Source organism: Caloenas nicobarica, chromosome 20, assembly GCF_036013445.1.
Source record: "Caloenas nicobarica isolate bCalNic1 chromosome 20, bCalNic1.hap1, whole genome shotgun sequence".
Classification (NCBI taxonomy): Eukaryota; Metazoa; Chordata; class Aves; order Columbiformes; family Columbidae; genus Caloenas; species Caloenas nicobarica.
The window spans coordinates 5,083,980-5,095,313 of NC_088264.1; the positions used below are offsets into that span (position 1 = coordinate 5,083,980).

Below are 11,334 nucleotides of genomic sequence, written 5' to 3' on the forward strand. Positions count from 1 at the left end.
TCTCCCCCACCAAGGGTGCTCCTGAGATGAGAGGAGCCGCTTGTCCCTGTGCTGTGTCCAGCTCCCTGCCAGGGTAATCCGCGGTGGTTCCTGCACAAATCCCACCCTGCCGAGCTCCCCGTTCTTGCTACAGGGTCCTTAAAAGCACTGGGGAGTTAAAAGCATGTGTGGCCACCCCCCCAAAATAGCTGCCGGCCTGAGTGTCTGGAGATGGGCATCCAAGCTGCAGGGCAGCTCGAGGATGAGCAGCCAGCGGCAGCCGCCGCATTGGGCAGATGGAGGCGAATGAAGAGGAGAACAGAGACTTTTCTGGGCTGTTTTGTTGGATCCTGACCATGATGCTGCACTGCTCCAGAGCCAGCACCTGTCCCTGCTGTCTGGTCCCACCGAAAAGAGACAGTCTGTCTGTCTGCCTTGCGCTTTCGGGGAGGCTTTGAGAGCCCTCCTGACTGTAGTACTGCTGCACGTGGGAGGCTCCTCTCTCTGTATTGCTGCCTGAATGCAATTAGGCTTTAATGAGTCATTAAAATAAATCTCTGTTTCTACTCCAAGCGAACATGCCGGGGGGATGCTGACAGTCGGAGCAGCAGGTCTTGCATCATGTGGAGGAAAAGGCTGCGCTTCCCCATGCCCTCCTCCCCGGGACTGGACCACAGCGCCGTCCAGCTCCCTTTTCCATGAAAAAAAGGACTTTTTCCAAGATCTCTAGGTTTTCAGATGCTACAGGAGTGGGATTAAATTATAACCAGTCCTCACATTCAGTTGTTTGGGAGAGGAGCAGTGGTCTGAGGGTTATCTGCTCCCTGATGCTGAGGGGCACTTGCATGGCTAGAAGTGGGCAGACACGTAAGTGGAACTGGTTTTCGGCTCCTGGTTTGTTCAAGATGCTGATGGCCGATGGCCGTGTTCTTTTCAACCTCTATCTGGTCTGGTGGGCAGCTGGGGGAGACCTCAGCCCTGCAGCTGGAGGGAGATGGACATCAGGCAAACACCAAAATACAAAAGGGAAAGTGTTGTGCATCAGGACAGACATCCGTCCAGTTTTCCTAGCTGTAAACGGGACTTGAAGAGCTCACGAGCTGACAGGGCTCAGACGCAAGGCTCATCTTTTTTTACTCCACCCAACTGATAAACAGCCCAGTTACCCATAATGGTGTCTTTGCTGATTTAATCCCTCCATGGTGGCTGTCCTTCTGGCACACTCGCAGGCAGGCGGGAGGGCAGATGCTGGCAGGACACGGGGGGACGGCCCCTGCGTGTCCCTGGGGAGCAACATCCCTCAAATGTGCAGTCGCTATTTCAGCCACTGGCTCCCATAGAGTTATCCAGGCTGTGGGAGGGTACGAATTAAAACTAGGGGTTGAGCAGGAGAATTTATTTTATGTTTTATGTTAGCAAAACAAATAAATCGGGTGACGTCGAGGCATGTCAGATCCGCCCCAGCGTGACTCGGACAGCGCCGCCCGAGCGTGCTGTGCCGGGGGGGCTGAAGCCGATGGGATTACAGAGGCTCCAGCCTTGGCCAGAGCTTTTCCCCTGGGCTTTGCTTTCAGGAGCAGAGCTTGCTGCTACACGGAAAGGTTTTGCACAAGTCGTGTTTCATATGTCAGGCTGGGAAGAACAGAGACAGGACAGCGAGGCCGGATCCGGGTGGGAGTTAAGCAGATTTAAGCAGTTAAGAAGATACTATTTTCACAAGAGTGAGTGAAACCAGGTAGAAAGGGTGAGACAGCACCCATGTCCAGGGTAAGGAGGGAGATAACAAGGTGGTGCCTGGAGGAGATGATGTCCTGAGCGCTGTTTCAAACAAAGCCTGTGAGAAAATGGCTTAATGAAAAAAAATCTTTAGTGAGAAATTTGCTGTTACGCTCAGATGGGTCTTGTTGGGGATGCTCTGCAGGGATGCTCCAGACTGTGTTGCTCAATGCCTCTGCTGGGCTTGATCGTCCCCTTCCCGTTCACGCCTGGGGTGAAGATGCATGTGGTGTTCCTGCGTTCCCCGGTGGGATTAGCCCCACTGGAGGGCAGAGCAGCGAGAAAATCAAACTGGGAAGAAGATTGTAGCTCCATGGGGTGTGTTTGCAGCCCCTGGGGAATGGAGAGACCCAGCCAAGGTCTCCATCCCCTTGCCCTGATGAGAAGAACCTCCTGGCGTGAAAATAAATGGGTGCTGAGGAGGTGAAGGTTTCATCTAGGAGCAAGGAGGGTGCTGCAGAAATGCTCTCGTGGGACTGGGAATGAGCAGCAGAGCATCCTTGCAGGGAGGGTGGTGCTGTCACGCTGCTGGGGAGGCTCTGCAGGCTGCGGGATCTGCAGGATCCTGATCCATCACCTGGACCTCCCTCTGCCCCGAGGCCTCAATGTGGAACAACTGGAGGCTGAGAGCTTTTAAAGAGATCCCAGCTGCCCCAGTTTGCTTCACTGGTGCTTTCTCGGCTTTTCCTGGGCAATGCTGGCTGATGGAGGGGAAATACCTGTGTTGTGTTGGTGCTCTAACACAGGGTTAAATCAGCCATGGGATACCTACACTGGTGCAATGAGTTTTTGCAAACACCAAGGGTGACGTTGGGGTGGAAGCAAATAGCCTTTCCTGCTCCTTTCTGTGCTCACGAGGATCCACCTCTTGTGCTGTACACTGGAAATACCCAGGTACTGCTGTGGCAGGGGATTTCGGGGCTCTGGTTAATCCACGCAGGCAGGCGAGACAGGAGCTGAATAGTTGCTTAAGGAGATAAAGGGCAGATGAGTCGCCCAAGTAACAAGATACGGGTTTAATCTGCGCCCGAGACGCCCCAGCCTGCAAAGCCGCCCTTCCTTCAAAAGTCTGTGAAGTGCTGGGAGGTCTCCCTGGGACAGGGCTGTGGATGTGCCGGCCGGTCCCAGGACGTGCTGAGGCTTCGTGCACCCGGTGCAGTCACGGCCGGAGATCGGAGGGAGATGTTCAGTCCTGCACGGCTGGAAAGGCAATTGCCACCGCCGGGGAAGGTCTCTTGGGCTCCCACAGGGTAAGATGAGGCCCAGCGTGGAATGGAGCAAACCTGGGTTGGCAAAAAGGTGGTTTTTGGCAGAGTTTGGTGGCCAGGAAAGGGGATTTGCTGGGCTCAGTGGTTCAAGAGCATGGTGTTAGCAGCAGGAGCACAGCCCTTTGCACCCACCCAGGAGCCAGGGTCTGGCTGGCAGCTTCCACCCTTGAAGTGGTTTGATTTTTTTGTTAATTGCAATTAATATCTTGCTTTTCCCACAAGGCTTTTGCAAGAAAAGAGTGGGTTTCAAAACCTTGTCGGTATTCCTTCTTTCCCATCCCTTACCTTGGAAGGAGGTCGTGGGGAACCCTGGGGAACTGGTGCAGGTACTGGGGTACCCTTGAGCCGTGGTGGAGGAAAACCAAGGGCAGGCTTGTGGCAGGGCACAGGATTTTTTGGTTTTGATGACTGACTGCAAATCGCTGGAGCCTCAGCTGAGGGATGGTGTCACCTGTGACCCGGGTGTCCTTGCGGTGGCCGGGAGCAGGGTGTTTGCTGAGGTTCCCCTGGCAAAACTGCTGGGACAAACCCCACGTGGCTCGAGGCATCAAAAGAGCCGGGCATGAAAAAAGGCACGAAAAAGCCTCTTGTAGGGAACAGGGAAAAAGCCTTTTTTGGTGTTCTCTGCAGCAGGCTGAAAACAAAGTTTTCCCAACTGCTGCTGTGATTTCTGTCCACAGGCTGGTCCAAATTCAAATATAACCTGGGCAGAACCAGCCACGGAGCCCAGTGCTGCTCCGAGGGGTGTTATTGCTGCAGGAGGGAGCAGGGCAATTTTTATGCCTTAAAGATGCTTTTTCCTTGGTATGTTTACTAGCAGAATAACAAAAGCCAGAAGGGGCTGGCCCCATCCTGCCCCCCCCTGAAATGATGGGGCTTAAGCACACTCATGTGCAAGGGCAAAGCAAAACAGCAGTTTGTGACTCCTCCAAAAATCAGTGTTTGCAGTGCCTGGGGCAGGCAGCAGGTTCTGCTCTCTGGGACTCCCGTGGATCCCTTAATTAAGAGTTTAAAGGCTCTGAAGTGACCCAGTGGTTTGGGACCTGGGCAAGAAGCGCAGGGGTGAGTGCTGGGGTTGCTGGGGGCTGTTGGCTGGTGCAGCCCCCCGCATCCTGTGTTGCCATCACTCTTTGGGTGAAATTTCATTTGGGTTTGGCTTATTTTGGGAGCAGATCTCCTTGTTTCTGTTCCCCCATAACTTGGCTTGTCCTCTTACGTGTCGCAGCACAGAATATCTGATGCGCAATAAGTTTGCGGGGTCTCAGCCCTCCCTGTGCACCCATCCTGCCCCATGGCTGGGGGGACAGTGCTGCTCACGTCCTTCCCCCCTTGCTACGGTTTGCAACCGTGGGTTAATCCAGCCAAATTCCACCGGGCTGAGCCGGTGCGGGGCAGGACGCAGCCGCCCAAGAGCTGCCCTGTTGTTTGCTGCCATAATCTGTTTTGAAAAGGCAGCCCCTGATGCTGGTTTTTTCCAATTAGGCCCTGGGAGATGATTCTGGTAAAACAGCGGCCAGGGCTAATTTCCCAGGCAGACATTTCATTGAATTAGCCCATGAGCTGCAGAGCAAAACCGGGAGAGCAGAGCCCGGGCTGGGGAAGGACTCGCCGGCGAGGTTTGGCACGATGCTCCCGGCAAATAGCCTAAAACCTGCTCCTGTGTTTCGTGTTAGCGTTGCACCCTTGTTGGTTGGGGGGTGAGCTTGGGGCTTGTGGGGCAGGAGAGGAAGGACGGGAGTTTCTCAGCTGGGCTGAGAGTGCAGGCGGCTGGCAAAAACCTCCCATCGACCTGCAAACCCTGCAAATCTGCTGTGGACGTCATTGAAGGAGAATAAATATAGAAGCCTGCGATGCCGCTCGTTTCCCAGAGTCACTTTTCAGGCCGTAACTTTGTGCTGCGAGGCGACATCAATTAAAGAAAATGTATCTCTGCAGCAAGCGGTTTTGCGCGCCAGCACGGAGGAGTTCGATACGGCCGGGGGACCCTCCCTCCACCCGCTCCCGTCCCCATCGGGGACAGCGTGACACCTCTGCCTAGCATCTCAAATCACTTGCCCGAAAGCCAGAGAGGGCCAGGGAGGGTAATGCAGCCCCGCTCAGATAAATCCTGATTTTATTCAGTAATGGTTTCTGTGCAAGACGGTCCCCACAGCTGCCCGTGGGTGGTAGCCCCCTCTCCTGAGCTGCCCAGGAGCAGCAAGCCCCAAGGCATTTGCTCGGCGTGGGATATTTAAATATTTAAACAACTCGCAACCCCCTTTCGCTGAAAGCATCACCTCCAAAGAGACGAGGAAAGGCAGTGCGTCTCTTCTGCTTCGTTTCAATTTTTGCCTTTTTTTTTTTTTTTTTTTTTTAACATTCTCTATTTTCAAAAGCAGGAGTCTGGCTCCTGAGTGTGGCTGGTGAAACATTGATCCCAGCATCCCCAGAAATGGGAATACTGGAGATGGGGCACGTGGAAGCCCAGCCATCCTCAAGGCAGTGCCAATTGGACTTGGACGTGACCAAAGGGTCCCCAGGGCTGGTCCCTCCCTGCCTGGGGTCATTCTCTGAGGCTGCCTGCTCGCTCCAAACCTCAGGCTAATTGGATGCTGCTCTCTGAGCTCTAAATCAAATCACAGCTCCCATGAAATGAAGTTTTCTGGATGCGAACGGCCGCCTGCATCATCCATCACCGCCCGGCTTGCGGCTCATCTCTCTCGGGGGGCACCAAAGGTTGATGTTTGCTTTTTCCAGCCACCCACCGGCAGCTTTTCCCTGTTAAGGATGGCACCTGGGGAGGTGATAACTCCATCGAAGGCTCCCACGTGTGTCCCCCCTACCATCCCTGGTGCCCCTCGCTCTTAGCAGTGTTTCAGGGTGCAGTTTGGGAATAGGGTGCAGGAGCTGAACATGTTGGTCTCTATTATTAGCTCTGCATCGGGTCTCATGATGGATGGAGATATTAGCTGGGTTATGGACCTATTGATTTCTCAGTTGTGGTTTTTTTTTTCTTTGTTTCATGTGTGAGAGTGGCTTGGGGAGGAAATCCAATGCATGCCCGCCTGTTGGCTTCGTACAGGAACTTTCCAAGAGCTGGAAATCAATTTGCGGCAGGCAGGATCCTGCAAATCACTGCAGCAGAGTGAGGAGGGTGGGGGATTTGGGGGGGCTGGGGGGGCTCCCCACGGTGCTCACCAGCATGTGGGGCAGTGAGAGGCTGGGGCAGAGTTGGGCAGGTCTCGTCTGGAAGCTGCCACCTCCCTCTGTCAATTAGGGCCACGTGGCGAGTGGGTAATTAGATCTCCTTGGCTGCAACCGGCTGGCACTTGGGTCCTATCAATTAGCCTTGCGCTGGACGAGGCGCAGAGGGATGTGGCGGCCGGTAATGAAATGTGGTTTTGCCAGACATTGCCAGAGGGTGGGGGTGATGGGTGCACCCACTTCTTGGGTGCAAGTCTCTTGCTTTTGCTGAAATGGCAGATTGCAGGTGTGGGATCCTGGCGGTTTGGGTTTATCTACCTTTGCAGAGCACACCTTTCCCGCCAGTCTCCCTAAAAAAGCAACTTATTTAGCCCTGACGTGGGGACACAAGTGGTATCAGCAAGGGTGGGGGACACTGGGAAGGCCCATCGGGCAGAGGGGGCTGAGCTGATGGTGGGTTTTTCTCCTTGTCCTCCCTCCCAGGGCTTCCAGTCCCTCCCCATGGCCATGCAGCGCTGCTTGTCCTGGCCACCCACCCCGGGGCCGGCGTGACTGCGACGTCCTTATTGTCCTTTTCCAGGTAGGTGCCCACGAGGTGGTGAGGGGACACTGGGATGTGGCAGGGGGACACTGGGACCCACCGGCCCCGGAGGGGATGAAGGGGAGAGTCCCTTTCCCAGCAGCACATAAAGCATTGTCCACTGGTGAGACGATGCATCCGCCTCCTCTATAATTAATTTTAAAGAGGAAAAGGCCAAGTGCTGACTAAGCCAGGCCTTTGCCCTGTGAAGCTGCCTGATTCACAAGCTGCTGATGGCACAGCCTTGTCCTGCAGAGTATTTATCCGAGCTTGGGAAATGCCTCTTTTCCCCACTCCAAATAAAATAAAATAATAATAATATTAATAATAATAATAATATCATCATCATCATCTGCAGGACTCAAAATGCTTTTTGCACCACAGAGGCTTCCGGATGAGCTGAGCCCCATCCCTGTGGGATGCAGGACATGAAGCAGGGCTTCCCGCAGGTCCCAAATTAAGGCAAATTCTCAGGAAGCAGGAAAACACGTGGGAGGGGTGCTGATGGGCCATGGCTAACCTCTCCTTCTGCTCCTTCCAGGTCCAACGCCTCCGTCACTGAACGTAAGTAGCCCCCAGGTCCTGTGGCCCATCCCAAGCCCATGTTAGACCCATTGGCGGGCAGCCAGGGGGTGTTTTTTGGGCTCAGACTACCAGATTTGCAGAGTTCAAAGGCTCCCCTTTGACTTTTCCCAGTAGAAACCCAAGTTTGCTTCTGTGTTTTGAAGCAGAAGCTGTATTTTCTGCCAGGAGGGTGGAAACCGGCCTTTTTGGCTCAGCGAGGGGAGAGGCTCTGCGGGTGGACCAGAGGGTGTTTCCCAAAGACCCCGAGCCAGAGGCAGCGAGGGCAGCGAGGGGACGTGATGCTGCATCTCAGGTGTCCTCTCGCTAAGAGAAGGAGAGAGATATTGGGTGATAGTTTTCCAGCTGGGGAGGGAGGAATGGGGATGCGATATTTTGGGATGCAGGCATCCTGTCTGTGATGTGATGACAAAGCCGTAGTAGGTGACTTTCATGTGCCGGGGTGACGCGCGTCCCTGTGGCTCTGCCTTTCAGAGTTTGATGGAGAATTGGTCGGATGACAGCGGGAACTGTTGTTATCACCGGGGGAATCCTAGCGACAGTGATCCTACTGTGCATCATTGCCGTGCTCTGCTACTGTAGGCTACAGGTGAGCGCCGGGGCCGTCCCCTATCTTGCCGCGGACCTCGGCAGCATCGCTGCTTCTTGAGCCAAACTGCTGCTGCAGGAAGGGTCTCAGAGGGGGTTTCTTACCCGTGATGGGCACGGAGTCGAACCCCTTTCTCCCCCCAGTTGCTGCAGAGTTGTGTCCTTTCCTCCTCCTGGCACAGGGGGACTCCCCTAAGGCTTTTTTGAGGCTCTGCAGTACTTGTGAATTTTGATGTAGGCTTGGCTGGGTTTGCAATACCAGATGGAGACTGTTATATTTATTTTTTTTCCCCCCTGTAAATTAAACGAGGAGGCTTTCAACAACAGCTAGCTACAGCCTCCTGCTCTTTAAAAGTTAATGTGAATTCTGGGCCATTCAGCAGTGCACATGTGATGAAAAGCGCAGCCGTTACTTAGAGAAGTTTCCAACTGGCACAGTAAAATACCTTCTTCCCCTCACAAACCTCGCTGGGAGGGGAGAGGACACGTTCCCCAGCAGCTGCCTTCCACATCATGCTCAGGTCTGGGTTTTGTCCGGCTTCTGCTGCTTTGCAGGACCCAGGTACCGATGGAGCGGAGCAGCGAGAGGCTGGTGGAGGGTCTGTCTGGCAGGGGGATGAGGGGACCAGGGACACACTGAGGTGCTGGAGCGAGTTGAGAGAAGGGAACGGAGCTGGTGAGGGGCTGGAGCACAAGTGTGATGGGAGCGGCTGAGGGAGCTGGGGGTTCAGCTGGAGAACAGGAGCTGAGGGGAGACCTTCTGATCTCTGACCTGCCTGAAAGGAGCTTGGAGCATCGAGGGAGTTGGTCTCTTCTCCCAAGGAACAAGTGATAGGATGAGAAGAAATGGCCTCAAGTTGTCTCAGGGGAGGTTTAGATTGGGTATTAGGAAAAATTGCTTCCCAGAAAGGGCTGTCGGGCATTGGAACAGGCTGCCCGGGGCGGTGGTGGAGTCACCATCCCTGGAGGGGTTGGACAGATGCAGAGATGAGGTTCTCAGGGACGTGGGGTAGTGCGAGGGTCGGGTTAACGGTTGGACTCGATGCTCTTGGGGGTCTCTTCCAACCAAGACGATTCTGTGATGCGGCAGGGCTGGGCTGCGAAGCCGAATCTGCTGCTCCGCTTCCCCTAATCCAGCCCCTTCCCTTCCGCACAGTACTACTGCTGCAAGAAAGATGACTCCGATGAGGAAGAGGAGGAGGAGGAGGAGGAAGAGGAAGAGCCCGACCTTCCCACGCACTCGCACCTCGGCCCATGCAACGCCTGCAACTCCCGCGTGGTGGACGGCCAGGGCAGCCCCCCCGCTGAGCTCAACCACCACGGGGCTCACGCCTACTGCCCGACCTGCTCCCCTTACGCCTCCCCCTTTTACATCCGAACTGCCGACATGGTGCGCAATGGCGGGGAGAGGGTCACCTACACCCCCGCGTGCTACAAGGAGATGGGGCCGCCCCTCAACATGGCCGCCCTGCAAAGCTACCCGGTGAGCCGGCACGGCCTCCTCCGCGAGGGCTTCCCCAACCCGCGGGCTGTCAGCACGGAGGTGTAGCCACCATGGCCACTCGCACGGGGTGTCCCCCAGCCAGCGCCTGCTCCAGGGAAGGCGCTTTTCACTTGTCCTTGGCGGGGGGGGACCTGCAGAGAGGACCCCCTAAGCCCAGCCTAAGACCAGCACGGTCCTCCTGCCGAACCGCCCAGCACGGGCGAGAAGACAAGAGAGACCTCCAAGGGCAACGACATCAAACCGGCCACCTCTGAACCCATCGTAAGTGTCATTATTATTCTACTCTTATCTCCTGACGGGACTTGTCTAACGAGGGCTATGTACAGTACAACCTAACTTAATTACTCCTGACTCCCCGAGCCCAGAGCGAGGTCTTGGGTGTCCCCATGCAGCCACCCGAGGAGATGCCTGTCCCACCGCCTCCGGCGTGACCGCCCGCCAGTTGCCACCGCTGAGCGGGGAACGGCAGCACTCCTCGGCGATGGGAAAGTCAAGGAGGGAAGATCGGGATCGTCCTTCTCCCCTCGCACCGCATTAGTTACAGCTAGCAGTTAGCTTTTGTGTTCGAGTGTAAGATAGGACACTGTCTCCCACCCGCTTCGGTCTTCGCACGCGCTGGAGAAGTTCAAGACGTGAATTTAGATCACGGGCGGGAGGAGGAAATGTTGCTCGTGAAACCGCTCACCCACGCCAATGGGCACAGCCTGATGGCTCTGCGGCCGGAGCCCCCACCTCTCCTACTCTTCACAAGCTTTCTAAGGAGCTATTTTAACTTGGACCCATAAAAAACGGCAGGATTTTACTTACAGGAAGAATTGCATCCCTAAATAACTGCAGTTTTGGTCACCTTCGGTGTTGGAAGCTTGACCCAGCCCACCCTGACAGCTCCGCACAGTCAGAGGAAGGTTGGCTTTGGGGTGGCTTTTGCTTTCAGCAGCAGTATCAGAGGCCACCAGGTCATGTCTCCTCCTTCGCAGGGCCCACAACCTCCCATGGGAGAGTGATGTTTGGGTGGTCAACATTCCCCTTCTTTTAGCTTTCCGAAGAAGAGGGTGCAAGGCCTGAACCTGGGTTCTCCAGTTCTGTGGCTGGTGACGACAGCCAGTGACTCTGCCCTTCTGCAAAATGAACGTGGGAAAGTTCTTCCTTCCTCCATAAATCAAATTAAGTGAAAAATTACTACAAGGACATCTCCGTCATTCACAGGCACTTCCATAGCAACCGGTGCAGGACCGCGGGGCTGAGCGCTTCCCATCCATGGTAGGGAGGAGGGACCCGGGCGGTGACAATGCCCACGGCCGTGTGTTGGAGGCGATGGCAGGAAACGCTTGCCGTGCCTTTGCAATATAGGGTGCAACTGCTCAGAGATGTGAGTGGTGGGATTTTTTTTTTTTTTTTTTTTTTTTTCCGCCACAATTTAGAAATCATCCTGCTGCCCGCAGAAAGATTTGGACTTCACCTCCCCCGTTCATGCACAGAAAAAGTAGGTCTTGGCATAGGGGCGCACGCTGCATGAGCCCGGAGTGTCTACATTACCAGGCAAAAGGCTAATTTACACTTTGGACCTGCTCCTGCCTTGGCACCTCTGCTCAAACTGCCCAAAGAAAAGGAGCCAGACAAATGCTAAACGTGGTGATGGTCCTTGTAAGCAAACACCTTGCCCCAACCTGCATTTTACACAGCCTTTTGAGCAAATGTTATGCACCATCTCCCCCACCCATATTGCCATTGTCGGAGACTCAGACTAGCTGCAGCTCTTTCAGAGAGTCTCCTTCCATTCTCCAAATAGTGATAGCAGGTTTTAAACGTCCTCTCATGTTAAGGGCAGGCAGGAGAGAAGATGAATTAGCAGCAGCAAAGCCCTCTGGATCCCA

General features: G+C 54.8%; 1 protein-coding gene across 1 annotated transcript; it reads left to right on the top strand.

The window, feature by feature from the left end:
• The first annotated feature begins 7,864 nt into the window (after nt 1-7,864).
• On the top strand, nt 7,865-9,505 carry LOC135996869 (protein FAM163A-like). The gene is made up of 2 exons (XM_065649146.1): nt 7,865-7,957; nt 9,113-9,505. Exons 1-2 carry the CDS (start codon nt 7,865-7,867, stop codon nt 9,503-9,505), a joined length of 486 nt encoding a protein of 161 aa, XP_065505218.1.
• Nucleotides 9,506-11,334: the final 1,829 nt, after the last annotated feature.